Here is a 15,699-nt window from a genome sequence, read left to right as displayed (position 1 = left end):
ATTGGTTACACACTGCTATGTCATTATGATGAAATGAGCCCTCATTTCCCAATGCTTTGCCAGGTCATATAAATGTGTTATTCTATTATCGTGTGATAGACAGTGTTGCCCAGAGATGAATGCAAAAAAAGAAAAGAAAACGTTTTGCCAGGGGCCATTTTGGCTTTGTTCTTCTCTTTTTTGTTTGCCAATTGGCAGGATCACTTCCAGTTTCCACAGCAATCTGGGCCACCTGTGATGGATGGCCCAGTGTTTGGCTACACAAACACAGCTGAGATTGCATGAGGCCATAATGGAGGAGAGGGGGACCTGTGAGCAGGAGATAGACACATACTTTCATATTGCTTTGAGCTAGGACATTGAGTTGGTTCAAAGCTTGGATACTGTGGAGAACTAGCTGTGGTCAACCATAGCTGGACCAGCCTGCTCTGTTTCATGATAGAGAAATAATTGAACGAATACTTTGAACTGTTTATTTCCCTTTTCGTCCCTCCAAACCAAGCCCCAACCTCAGCGATTTTTACCAGCATCCAATAAGGAAGTGACCAAAAGTGTAGTACCTTCCAGTGGCCACTGGAGGTGGTACCAAGACTGAGCGATTTTTATTTGACTCACTTGTTAGACAGGCCGTTTTCAAAGTCTTATTAAACCTGTTTACAGCCTGGTCCAAAAAAACATTCTAGTCTGTATGTTTAGGTCATATCTCCATGACAACACTGAGGGGGGTGAATTTGTTTCTAGCAGGCTAGTTTTTATTCTTTTGGAGGTTAAAATGTATTGGCGCGATCTCTTGAGTGACAGCAGTTGTCCCTCAAATGCTGTACAAGATAACAGATAACAATTCTGAAGTCTGAATACCACCAGAATGTATGGCATTTTTAAGCAAAAATATAGTTAATGTCATTTTCATGGGTTATGGTAAGGTGTGTTAAACATTTTACTATTTGCTTCATATACATACTAGTTAACTGATAGATCAAGATAATAATCAGCAGTATAGCTAATAATAAGCCAGCGGCAGTGGCTTTAGCGCCATTCTGCCACCACTCTGTTTAGAGTTGTTCTTACTAAGAGGGTGATTGTATGTACAGTGTGTACAATGTGATTTGGCATTAGTGACACAGATATGTGATGTTGCTCAGAATCACTCGCATTGTGAGTTGTCTATTGTTTACAGCAATACAATTTTCATTATACAGCAGTTGGTTCTGACTGAGTGATTTGATTGGACAAGAGACATTCCATGAGCTCTGCAGGAGCGCTGACATAAGAGTCCAACATCACCCGGACTGTTCAGGGACTGTTAAACTAGGTAGAAACTAATCAGGCAGAGGCTTTTCACATTTTATTCAAACAAAACAACAGTTTATTTGGTCAATATATAATGAAAATAAAATACAAAGAAAAGTGAACATTTGTATTCTTTTCCTAATTTTCAACTTCTTTTTTTCAGTTTGGGATTTTGGTTTTAGAGCTTAGGCAGAGAGGGGAGTGACATGCAGAGGACTGTTGTAAATGAACTCAACAGATTTTTCATTAGCTCAGTTGAGGAACTGACAAAGCACTTTAAACGCACACAGATTCCTCACAATCCTGTTGATGCAAGCAAGCCAATATTTAACATAGAAGAAATATCTGTCCCAGAGGTAATAAGAACAATCTCATCTCTAAAAAATTCAAATGCAAGAGATACATATGGTCTTAGTAGTGACTTTTTGAAGACCCATAAAGAGGCTCTTGCTGACCCAATTGAATTGCACATCTTGTGAATCTTTCCATAAAACAAGGAATGGTACCATCAACATGGAAGATTGCTAGGGTCACCCCAGTCATTAAGGCTGGGGATTAGACAAAATCTGAGAATTATCGGCCAATAAGTATTTTACCAATAATTTCAAAAGTAGCTGAGAAATGGGTCGTCAAAAATCTGACAGATCATTTAAATAATGACTATGCCACTCTTAATCCAATGCAGTTTGGGTTCAGGAAATTTCATTCAACAGAGACGGCTACTTGCTACTTCCTAGAAAACTTAAAAAATCTGCTGGATCAGGGCGGCTTTGTAGCCGCGGTATTTTTGGATCTAAAGCGTGCTTTTGACACCATTAATCATGACTTGCTTATTGCTAAATTAACTAATTTTAATTTCTCAAATAATGCCCTCTGTTGGATGAAATCATACCTGTCGGACAGAAAACAGGCAGTTCAAATTGGTGATTCTCTGTCTTCATACCTCACATGTACTGCTGGTGTACCACAGGGCTCGATATTGGGCCCTGTTTTATTCAGCCTGTATGTCAATGATTTACCAGATGTCTGTAGAAATATTAATATGCAACTATATGCTGATGACGCTGTATTGTACTGCCATGCCAGCTCCATTCAAGAAGCTGCTGCAATGCTTTCAGGAGCTATGGTACCAGTGTCCCATTGGCTCCAGAGCTGCTGTCTGCATTTGAATATAAGGAAAACAGTTTGTATGTTGCTCTCTCGACGGCCAACAGAGGGACATCAACCTTCTGTCATGGTGGGTGGAGAGAGGCTTGAAGTTGTTGATCATTTTAAGTACCTTGGGGTCATTTTTGATTCTGGTCTGAACTTTGAGCGGCATGTTAAGAAGATTAGAAATAGAATTACATTTAATTTATCCAACTTCAAGCATATAAGACCTTTCCTGACCATGGAGACGGCAAAGACTTATATGCATGCAATGTTTTTTGCCCATATCTCGTACTGTTATACAACATGGTCACACACATCTGAGACCACCCTTAAACCAATCAAATCTCTATTCAAAAGAACACTTAAAATACTAGACAAAAAACCCATATCCTACCACTATTGTAAAATTGTTAATAAGCATAAAATCATGGACCTTGATAGTTTTCAACAGTTTTTGGATGTTTGTTTAATTTATAAAGTTTTAAACGGTCTAGCCCCTCCACCACTACAGAACTACATAAAGAAAAAATCCCCTAGAGTAAACACCAGGGCAATAACTAGAGGTGACTGTGAAATACAATGGCGCAGGACCAAATTTGGCCAAATGGTCCTGTCCATCAGAGGAACGCGGTCCTGGAATGAATTACCAGCTCAAGTCAGAGACTGTACCATCTACACCACCTTCAAAAAGACCCTTAAAGAGTGGTTAGTAGCAAGCCAGACCTGTTCTCATGCATAATTTTTTTTTTCTCTCTCTTCTTTTCTTCCTGATGTTGTTTGTTTCTTTTGTCTTTTCTAACCGCCTATACTGATTGGGTGTCAGTGTAAAACTGTATTTTAGCTAGTTGTGAATTAACTGTGTAAAATTGTTTCATGTAGCTGTATATTGATGTATTGACTACGGATGCGAATTAGCATTTATGCTAACTCCGGCATATTTACATTGATGCTTTGCTTACATGTTGATTAATATGCACTGTCCTAATCAAATAAAAACAAACAAAAAACAACGACCATGGGCTGGAATTGAACCCGGGTCCGCTGCTGGCCGAGGCCCATGGGAGGGACGCCCTACCAACTGAGCTAAGGGCGCCCCCATCTATACTGTATTCTAATGCCTCATTTCCACCGAGTAGAGCGGGTCGGATTGGAGCAGTTCGGTCCGGGTAGTTTGGCTTTTCATTTGTAAAAAGTTGGGTAGAGTACGGTTTAAGCGCACCTAAACGCTCTGAGCCGCTCCAGATCTCAGTACTCCTCCGTAGGGGTACTAGCCGCCTGGAAGCGGACCGAAAATGCGGAGCTACACGCTGCCGTCATTTGATTGGTTGGTCGAAAGAATCATTTCCGCCATGTGTATTCATCTCGGCAAGAGTGAAGAGAGTCTGTGTTTTGGTGAAAATGTGAGCACAGCACTGTTTATTGTTTGGTGGTTTTCCTCGTCATTAATAATCAGTTGGTTTAGTTACGTGTCCCACTGCTACGTAGCTGCCGCAGCCAGCACTGTTTGCTCACTGAGTTGCACCGAGCCGTCTCTGTGTGTTTACGCCATAGCCTAGATAGTTTTAGGCTAAATACATGCTCACAACACGGGGGGAATAAATAAAGAAGCGGCTGGTGTGTAGTCACCTCGGCTAGAGTGAAGAGAGTCTTGTTTTGGCGAAAATGTGAGCGCGGCACTGTTTATTGTGTGGTGTTTTTCCTCGTCATTAAAATAATCAGTTGGCTACACTGTGTCCCACTGCTACGATGTCACGTAGCCAGCGCTGTTCGCTCACTGTCTATCAGTTGCACCGAGCAGTCTCTGTGCTCACAACACGGGGGGAATAAATAAAGAAGCGGCTGGTTTGACCAAGCAAAAACGAGAGACCGCTGGCTTGACCACAGTTGTTCCACAACCCTATAGTTTGACCCATATTCTGGCGGCGGATATCGCAGTCCAGCCTAAACCCCGCCCTACCAGTAAGGGTAGGGTCATAAACCCCGCCCTACCAGTAAAGGTAGGGTCCGCGGTGGAAACAACACAGAGATTCTTAAAAGTGAGCTGTCCCGCTCTGAGCCGCTCCGATCCGACCCGCTCTACTCGGTGGAAATGAGGCATAAGGGACCAGCACATCAAGTGGAACCACCCAAGTTTCAAAAATAGACCAAACTCAAACTATTCTTACCAAATCTTTTCTTCCAAGAATTTCTTCCAAGTTTTTGTTTTTTGTTCCCTCCTATGCTCTAAACCTGACTTTTTATAGCCATATTAGGCGAGAATCTCGCCCACTAGAATCTCATCCCACACCCCAAATATGTCCAGACAGGCCCTATTATATTATATTAAATTAAATTAACTTAAAAGGCCAATGATCACATAGTATATTCATACTGTTCAAGATAGACAATCTAACTCAAATACCATACTTTAATTATCCTGCCTAAAATTTAAAGGTTACATGTTTCCTTGTTTGTCTCGTTCACATTCTATTCTGTTTTTTTAAAATATCTTACCCCTCCCTATGAGAACAAATATACATTTCTCATGCACCTAGGCAGAGTAAGAAATGTACAACAAAAAGTGTCAAAATATTGGCTTCTCTCAACAGTATTATTACTGCCTTTGCACAAGTCTGAGTCATTGCCAGGATCATTAGTCTGAACTGTTTCTTTTCTCCATAGAGAGACATGCTGGATGTCAGTCAAATTATGAAGGACCTGGCCAGCATGGTCCACGAACAAGGGGACGCCATTGGTAAGATATTGTGTGTGTGTGTGTGTGTGTGTGTTTGTGTGTGTGTGTGTGTGTGTGTGTGTGTGTGTGTGTGTGTGTGTGTGTGTGTGTGTCTGTGTGTGTGTGTGTGTGTGTGTGTGTGTGTGTGTGTGTGTGTGTGTGTGCGTGTGTGCGCGCGCGCGCGCGCAATATTGTTTACATTGGTGTGCCAATTAGCAAAGATAACCTTTGTGCTCATGTTTTGGGTTGATGTGCTTGAGTGATTGTGCTTGACAAATTCTGCTGGGTAACACTAACTTTTTAACCTCCACGTCACTGCTATGGATTATTTGATGAGAAGCAGAAAGGCTCTGTGTCTATTTAGACTCCCTGATCTGTGTAAACATCTCTTCACACCCTGCAGTGTTTCAGTCTTGGCAACACAGAATCAAACTTAGCACATAGCTATAGGGCAGATACAGAGGCTATGTTGATGGGTCAGAATCTGCCCTCAGCTATGGCTGACTCAATCATGAATTATGGCTGTTTGGAAATCATGTTTAACAACTACAGTCAAAGAGACATACTGTACATGGACATATATTTTTGTGGTGGGGCGGCTGTAGATCAATTCTGAGAAGAAGTGGAAGGTCTGATAAGGCACACGGCTTTCCCCTTTGAAGTGACTGTATTTAGCTGTAAAGTCTGCGCCGCAAAATACTTTGAAGCCGTGGCTGGAGGTGAGTCAGTAAATGTACATATTTCATCTTATTGAGCTTATTCAATGACTGGGTGTCTCAGTTAATATCTTAACCCCAAAGTGTTCCCAATGATAATTTGATAGAATAAGGCTGATATTATTCTACGTTGTTCTTATTGTCGACGCATTTCACAATAAGCAAAGCAAAGCGTTAGTCAGTCCCTTATAACATTCTGATTCCCGTACCATTTGTGGCACTCTGCTGAGCATCTAGGGAGAATTTATAGCACCATACTTTACATAAAAGGTATGTACTGTATATCATCTCCTCATCTCATCTATATCATGATCAATATCCTGTGTTTGGTAATCTGTGTATTCAGAATTTTTCAGCTGTACATGCTCGTAATCACTAATCAAGTCAGATAAACAGGTAATGTCACCCTGGGATTACCTGTTTATCTGACTTGATTAGTGATTACGAGCATGTACAGCTGAAAAATTCTGAATACACAGATTACCAAACACAGGATATTGATCATGATATAGACCCGGACAATAACTTTTTCTTCAACCTCAATGAGAACTGTCATTATTACACTAGTGAGCAGTTCAATGCAAAAATTGACTGTACTGGAAAACTGTCAATAATTCACTTTAACAGCAGGCATTTGAGCAACAATTTCCATGCAATCAAGGAATTTTTTGGTAAATTTTCACAACCATTTAACATAATTGCAATATCAGAAACCTGGATCAACCCTGAAAAGGGGGTGGACTTTGACCTAGATGGCTATGAACTGAACTACAGAAGCAGAGAGAACAAGACTGGAGGAGGTGTGGCTCTGTATGTGGATATAAACCTTAATTGCAAGGTGGTTGATGAAATGACAGCTGCAAATCAGAATGTCTAACTGTTGAAATCTGCATGGAAAATAAGAAGAATGTGATTGTTAGTTGTATTTATAGAGCACCGGGTTCTGATATTGACATATTCAAGGAATGGATGGAAAAAATGTACACATTGTCAAAGCAAAAGGTCATATTTATCTGTGGGGATTTTAATATAGATCTTCTTAATCCCAATAATCACAAACCAACTGATGACTTTATCAATACAATGTACAGTCTGTGTCTCTATCCAAAAATCACCAGACCAAGCAGGATCACATCTCACTGTGCCAAATTGATAGACAACATATTTACAAACATTATAGACAATAATACAATAAGTGGATTAATGATCAATGACATCAGTGACCATCTGCCAGTATTTCTTGTGTACAATAACAACTACAAGAGGGAAAAAAGGGAAAAACGGGAGAGTACATTCAAGTACAGAAGAGTACTGACAGAAGAGGCAATAAACACTTTAAAAAATGAATTAAACACTTTAAAAAATGAATTATTAAATCAAAATTGGGAACCATTATATAAAGAAGAAAATATTGAAAAAGGTTATGAAATATTCTTGGGGATATTTAAATTGTTGTATGATAAATATTGCCCAATAAAAGAAATTAAAATTAAATTTAACTATTCAGATAGTCCATGGATAACTAAGGGATTACAAAATGCCTGCAAAAAGAAAAATACACTATATAAAGAATGTATAAAGCTTAGAACCAAAGATGCTGAACATAAATATATGTATATATATACTAACATTATGAGAATTCGTAAGAAAGAATATTATAGAAAATTCATAGATAATAATAAAAACAATATTAAAGGTCTATGGAAGATACTGAATAATGTTATTGGAAATGGTTCTAGACAAGTTAATTATCCACATGAGTTTATTGAAAATGATATGACTATTGATAATATGGATGATGCAGTAAATGGCTTCAACCAATATTTTATAAATGTTGGACCAATACTGGCTGAAAAAATACCTGTTCCTGTAAAATCTGATGACAAGATTAATGATTTCATAGACATTAATCCAAAATCAATGTTTCTAACAGCAGTGGAAGAGAGTGAAATTATAGAGATTGTCAATAAATGCAAAAATAAAACTTCTACTGACTATAGTGACATTGATATGAGAATAGTCAAAGAGGTAATTCACGGAATTTCGAAGCCATTAACGCACATCTGTAATTTATCATTTAAAACTGGTAAATTCCCAAGAAAAATGAAAATTGCAAAAGTCATACCGCTGTACAAAACTGGAGACAAACACCACTTCACAAACTACAGACCTGTTTCACTGCTTCCTCAATTCTCAAAAATCTTAGAAAAAGTATTTGCTGCTAGACTTAACAAATTCATCAATAAACACAATTTACTAACTGACAGCCAATAAGGATTCAGACCCAACCGACCCACTTCATTAGCAGTCATTGAGCTAATTGAAAAGATTACAAATTCCCTGGACCAAAAGAAATATGCAGCTGGTGTTTTTATTGATCTCAAAAAAGCATTTGATACCATAAATCATGATATATTAATTAATAAATTAGAACGGTATGGTATCAGGGGGGTTGTATTAAACTGGCTGAGGAGCTATCTATAGAACAGGCAACAGTTTGTGAAGATGGGTGAATACGTGTCAGCTTGTTTGGACATTGCTTGTGGGGTCCCCCAGGGGTCAGTATTAGGGCCAATTCTTTTTGTTCTCTACATAAATGACATATGTAAAACATCAAACATTTTACAATTTGTGTTATTTGCAGATGACACAAATATTTTTTGTACGTGAGAGGACTTGCAGCAGCTTCTGGAGTCAATTACATCTGAAATGAGCAAATTAAAAAGGTGGTTTGACAATAATAAATTATCATTGAATTTAAGCAAAACAAAAATCATGTTGTTTGGAAATTGTAATTTAAATAGTGATCTAAATGTCAAGATAGATGGTGTTAATATTGAAAGAGTGTATGTAAATACATTCCTGGGTGTGACAATAGACCACAAGCTATGCTGGAAACCTCACATAAAACATGTTAAATCTAAACTGTCACAAAGCATCTCAGTCCTGGGTAAAGCAAAGCATATATTGGATCACAAATCATTGCATATTCTTTACTGCTCAATGATCTTACCTTATTTAAATTACTGTGTGGAGGTCTGGGGGACCACTTACAAAAGCTCACTGCAACCACTAGTCACACTTCAAAAACGAGCCATAAGAATAATCAATAAAGCTGGATATTATGATCACACCAACCTCCTCTTTTTACATTCCCGTATCATAAAGTTCAAGGACCTGGTTGAATATCAAGTTACACAAATCATGTTCAAAGCTAGAAACAAACTGCTACCAGGTAACATTCAAAAACTTTTTTTTGACAGAGAGGGGGGTTACAATTTGAGGGAACAGTTAAACTTTAAGACACTGGCTGCACGCATGACTTTAAAATGTCATTGCATCTCAATTGGGGGTGTGAAACTGTGGAATGGTATGAGCACGGAGCTAAAGCAATGTCCAAACATGATTCAGTTCAAAAAAAAATTCAAAGCAATGATTTTTAACAGGTACAGGGATGAGGGAGAGATTTAAGACGGAAAGTATGTATGTGTGGATATGGATATGTGAGTTGTACAAATATGGAGATATGGACGTATGAATTGTGTTGATGCATATGGTGGATGTATTTTTGTATGGATGTATGTAGTGGATATTTCATTTCATTTTTGTTTATCCTCAGGAGACCAATTGAGGGGTGGCCCTCATTTGCAATGGCGTCGAGTGTATATGGATATATGAATTGTATAAATATATATAAAAAAAAAATAATAATATAAAAAATTATTATAAAGTTATTGAGCTGTGGAAAAGGGGTAGGATCAAATAAGTTTATACTTCTTCCTACTCCTTTTCAGGCATATCAATTCAATATGTTATTTGTTTATTTTTATTTGTGAACTCATTTGAACATATTTTTTTATTGTATTTTCATGTTTTTAATTTTTCTTTTTTTGATATGTCTGAAATAAAATTGAATCAATCAATCAATCAATCTCCAATGACTAGCTTTGTCTGGGCCTTGAAACAATCTTCAAATAACTTATACTCTTAATTGCCCATGTTTATCTTAATAAAGGTGAAATGGGGTGTGTGTGTGTTGTAACAGTCAGTTTTATAACATGTAGCGTAGGGGTGCCCATTACGTCAATCGTGATCTACCGGTTGATCGCGAAGGCATTGTGGGTAGATCGCATGGTATTCTTAAAAAGATTCTCAAATAAATTCGATTTTATTTATTTTTTATTGGCTCAATATAGGTTCCTAATCTTTGAAGGCCCCGAACAACGTTGTTTAAAAGAATAAACAAATTACTGGCTCATTATAGGCCAGAAAAAGAAAAAAAATACTTCCTGTAAATAAAACCTGTACATTTTTTCTTTCTGCCTTTTTGGTTATTCTGTGTCTCCAAATTATTCCAGAAAATAGTACTAAATAGCTCACATAGGACACAGCTGATTTAGCCTTAGTTTTCTTCTCAAAATGCACCAGATTTTACTTTAAAATGTTCAAATTTTTGGACCCTCCTAGAGGGTCCTGAGTCCCCCCACAATATCCCAAATTCCCATGAGAAAAACTGGATTTCCTTAAAATTATTTGTTTATTAATCAAAACAAATATTGCACATTTTGTGTTGTAAGACGGCCACTCAGGGAGCCTATGCAACCTCTGAGCCCCAGGGCCTAATGGCAGGTTGAGGCGGGCCTGACAATATGGGTTCATGCAGTTAGGTACAACTTATATTGCACATATAAATAATGATCAATATATGTTTAGATAAATATATGTGTTCCATTTTTATAGTAGGTAGATCTTCTTGACTTGGTAATTTTAAAAGTAGCTCACAAGCTGAAAAAGTGTGGGCACCCCTGATGTAGCGCCTCCTTTTGTTTTCTGTCCACTTGTATATCAGTACGCTGAGCATTATTTCTTGCCCTGTGAATATAATGGCTATCTTTCTACGGAGTACTAATGTATTGCGAAACGTTAAGTTTAGTTAGGTTGCTTCTTCTGCTGTGTACGGCTGAGGACAGCCCTATTATAAACAGGGGGGAATATGTAACAGTCGGTTTTATAACTGTAGCGCCACTAGGTGGCGCCTCCCTTTGTTTGTTGTGGAATGTAATGTTGAACATGAAGAAGAACGCATGTGCTTCTCCGCTCTGCAAAAAGTAACTATGCAGCCTACGAGTGAAGTCTCCGTTTTATATTCTTTATTTTGTAATGAGTTGGTGTAGGCAGGAATCTCGGACTATGTTCCTGGCTTGATATGGTCAATGTGTAATAAAAGTACCGTGAGGAGAATCCCACAAGTTGCCTACCGAGTCTTCATGCTAACCGGAGCTGTTGCTATCAGACCATAACCATAACCTACAACCAGTCACCGTTACTGTGTGTGTGTGTGTGTGTGTGTGTGTGTGTGTGTGTGTGTGTGTGTGTGTGTGTGTGTGTGTGTGTGTGTGTGTGTGTGTGTGTGTGTGTTAACAGGCCTCTCATATTTTTAAGTGGGAGAACTTGCACATTGGTGACTGACTAAATACTTTTTTGCCACACTGTATATATATGAACAAGGATATTATTTTAACCCTCTGAGCTTGTTATTTCGTGGAAGAAAGAGCAGGCACAGTTGGATTTGATTATTAATATATTTTGAGAGGAGAGGACTTTTTTCTGCTTATATTGCTACTTTCGTCTCCTTTCTAGTCCATACAGGGGGTTTTTCATCCATCCCTGATCGTGTGCCTCTTTCTGTCTCTGGCAAAAAATCCATACTATTGGATCCAATACTTTGTCATGATTTTTCTCGGCCGTGCATTGTTTCTAGTCTACTTCCTGGTCACGTAAACTGCCGTTGCTTCTCAACCAATCAGAAAGTACTACCTAGGTCTTCTTGACCAATCAGAGTGGGTTTAGCTGTCTTCCTCCCCCCTAACATCATCACGTTACTGAGGAGATATTCCCATTCTAGTTCCTCATTTCATCTGTCGAGTCGCTTCAGGGACAGGGAATTAAGTCTGAAAATCCTAATTTAGACGATTGCCTCTGCTGTGTTTGGAGCTTGTAAAAGGCTTCTATCTATGTATAATGAGAGGAACGTATGGACTTTTTCCATATAATAATAAAATAATAATTTGTCTGACCAGTGCAGACAATGCGTGACAAGTCATAAACTTTTTTATGGAGCAGTCAGACACTGTAAACTAGTGAATAAAACACAGGGACACTGGCAAAGAGTTGAGTTTGATAACGTCTGTAGATTAATAGTATAGCTACAAATAGTTATAGTGCAAAACTGTTGGGTGTGAAAACAGTGCAGAGGGATGTGTGTGTGTGTGAGTATATGATGAGGAATGTGAAGCAATAACTCCAGCTAATTGCTGCCTTATTGTTGTGAAAGGAATGTCCGTTTTGCCTTCACTCAGGTTTATGTAGATGCCCTTTAAATACCCTTTAGAGTCAGGATGACTGGCTTACCCCATGCCCTGAGTGAAACACCTGTTGTATTGTCCTTTTCCTTTTTTCCCCCTTTAAATGCCAGTTGCTTTACATGATGTTACTCGTTTTTCATTTTAATGGAAAAACACAAAAAAATCAATTAAAAGCAAAATACCTATATACATTTTTTTTAAACGAGGGCGATTATAAAAGAGTCGTAGATGTCAAGAATTAGCAATACAATTTTTTAATGCATTTTTCCCCCCGCTGTTTAAGATTTTAAATTAGCCAAATACTGCCTCCTAAGGCCATTTACGGTACATTGAGAATTATATATACAGTATATATATTAGTGCTGTCAACCGATTAAAATATTTTATCGCGATTAATCACATTAATGTCATAGTTAACTCGCAATTAATTGCATTTTTATCTATTCTAGCCTAAATGTCCCTTGATTTCTTTGTTCCATTATTTTTTCTCATTTTAATGCTCTTATCACACCCATTCTCTACACCCTTGTAATTCAGTGTATTTCTTCTAAAATATCATAATTTGCAATTCAGTGCAAATAGCCCACAATGTAGAAGTTCCGGTTTCTGCTTCAAAATAAAAGTCCGAATTGACTTGACGTTTAGAGGTTTTGCTAGTTAAATGATTTTAATGTGAAATTATGCTTTAGGACATGTTCTGTTTGAATTAAAAGTAACTAAACTGCGAGCCATATGTATAGTTTGTGGTGTTTCAGTTCTAACATTAATAGTTGATGCAACAGCATGTGAAAAAACCATAGATAGTATATAAAAAAAAAAACGTTTGCTAGGCCATAAAGAGCGTTAATCGCGTGATAAAAAAATGACCGCCGTTAAAATGAGTTTGCGTTAACGCCGTTAATAACGCGTTAAACTAACAGGACTAATATATATGTGTATATATATATATGTGTGTATGTATATATGTATATATATATATATATATATATATATATATATATATATATATATATATATATATATATATATATATATATATATATATATACACATTTTTTTTTTCCCCAATTTCTTTAAATCCACAACCATCCTAGTTGCACACCAGGCAACACAGTGGTCTACCAGCACTGACACTTCATAACTGCCAAGGGGTCTAGATATTTCTGCAGACGAGGAGTTGTATTGGTCTGAGTGTGAGGTATAGAGGGTGAAGAGGAAAAGTGATAGTACAGTCCCCTGTGGTTCTCCTGTGCTGCTAACCATTTCTAAAGCCCTTCTAAGGCATCCCCTCAGCTGTACATACTGTGGTCTGTCCAACAGCTAGTCAATACCAGTCCCAGCACTGTATTCTTATTGGTCAACCACGGGCAATTCTATCGAAGGGCAATTATTTCAGGATAATGCCCGCTAAGGATATTTCATCATTGCTATGGACCAAGCTACTGCACATTGTTCTGATCTATCACTTTCTGTCATATCCATCCGCTGACAGACGTCTACAAACAATTAGGCCTACTCCTCCTTCACTTAACAATGGAATACCTTTTTTAACATTACTTTGAATCTATCAGGAGAGCAGGGAACACAGGAGTCATGGTTAAGATCTGAAGAGACCTCTGTTGAGCTCCTGTTCACCTTGTGGGTCTTTATGTCTGGAGAGTTAACCCTTACATGCCTTACATAGAAGAAGAAAATACAATACTTGCTATTTGTGAATTCTGCTACTCCTCGTTCTCAGTGATATTTTGTCATTTTGCATGTGAAAGACCGTTGATATGGCATGTTAGAAATGGAAGGTAGAGGAACTGGGTTATTACCAACATGGGCAAACAGAGATGAAGACTGCAGGGGTCAACAGACGTCCCATCTGATCATTACAATAATGGACCTCTCCCCCATTAAAAAGACATGCACTGAAATTGCCATTTTAGCCTTTGCTGAAGAAGGCTTTCTTGGTGTAGTGGCATATATGATTAATATGAGATGGTTGTGTGGAGGCGTTAGTAGCAAAAGCAGCAAGTATAACAGAAAATAAATGGGCTCATAAAGGAAAGATGAGTGCTTTATGGCATATTCATGCTGGTTGACACTTTATGTAAGAGTGTGATTGTCAACATACACAATCAACACTGCTGGTTCAGCAGGCAGACATAAACTTTGGCACTCCACACAAAAGAGGTTTTAAAAACATGTTCATTTGTCTGCATCAAAAGAATACATTAATTTTGCTCTTCAGGGTGATAAAAATTAGACTGGTCCTACCAGACCATCGAACTTAATTTAATTTGTACAAGAGGTCTATAATCGCTCAATTGAAAAACGTTCACTCACTTGAAGGCAGGTGTCTGTTGAAGGTTAAAACTATTGGATCTGCCCAGTGCCATTCTGGATCTGCCAACCAATCGCATAACGTTTGGTCGTGACATACACTCAACAAAAATATAAACGCAACACTTTTTGCTCCCATTTTTCATGAGATGGACTTAAAGATCTAAAATTTATTCCAGATACACAATTGTACCATTTCTCTCAAACATTGTTCACAAATCTGTCTAAATGTGTGATAGTGAGCACTTCTGCTTTGCTGAGATAATCCATCCCACCTCACAGGTGTGCCACATCAAGATGCTGATCTGACATCATGATTAGTGCACAGGTGTGCCTTAGACTGTCCACAATAAAAGGCCACCCTGAAATGTGCAGTTTTGTCTCACAGCAAAATGCCACAGATGCCACAAGCATTGAGGGAGCGTGCAATTGGCATGCTGACAGCAGGAATGTCAACCAGATCTGTTGCTCGTGCATTGAATGTTCATTTCTCCACCATAAGCCGTCTCCAGCAACTTCGCACAGCCATTGAAGAGGAGTGGACCAACATTCCACAGGCCACAATTGACAATCTGATAAACTCTATGCGAAGAAGATGTGTTGCACTGCATGAGGCAAATGGTGGTCACACCAGATACTGACTGGTTCTGAGTCCCCAGACCCCCAATAAAGCAAGAAAATGCACATTTCAGAGTGGCCTTTTATTGTGGACAGTCTAAGGCACACCTGTGCACTAATCATGATGTCAGATCAGCATCTTGATGTGGCACACCTGTGAGGTGGGATGGATTATCTCAGCAAAGCAGAAGTGCTCACTATCACACATTTAGACAGATTTGTGAACAATGTTTGAGAGAAATGGTACAATTGTGTATCTGGAATGAATTTTAGATCTTTAAGTCCATCTCATGAAAAATGGGAGCAAAAACAAAAGTGTTGCGTTTATATTTTTGTTGAGTGTATGTCATGCGCCGGCTTCTTGACTACAACCGAAAGTCAACGTCATTGTTCTCAGCTACTCCCTCTGTTCGCCGATTGGACCATCAAAAATCTGTCCGGAGAAAAACCCACTAATATACCGCAGGCCCAGACTGACTACTGAAGGGAAATGAAAATTTAACGTAAGTATGTAGGC

General features: G+C 38.4%; 1 protein-coding gene across 1 annotated transcript in view; it reads left to right on the top strand.

Moving 5' to 3' along the window:
* Positions 1-15,699, top strand: part of tsnare1 (T-SNARE Domain Containing 1) — a gene marked incomplete at its 3' end in the record, with an annotated part of 188,010 nt that overhangs the window by 106,481 nt on the left and 65,830 nt on the right. Inside the window, exons 9-10 of the mRNA XM_080038829.1 lie at positions 5,104-5,176; positions 6,582-6,671. Of these exons, the coding sequence (XP_079894955.1) occupies positions 5,104-5,176; positions 6,582-6,671 (163 nt within the window). The remainder of the gene's footprint in view (positions 1-5,103; positions 5,177-6,581; positions 6,672-15,699) is intronic.

Source organism: Ammodytes marinus (assembly GCF_949987685.1).
Source record: "Ammodytes marinus genome assembly, chromosome: 13".
Lineage (NCBI taxonomy): Eukaryota > Metazoa > Chordata > Actinopteri > Uranoscopiformes > Ammodytidae > Ammodytes > Ammodytes marinus.
The sequence above is the reverse complement of the archived record's forward strand: the minus strand, read 5'-3'. Positions and strand labels throughout refer to the sequence as shown.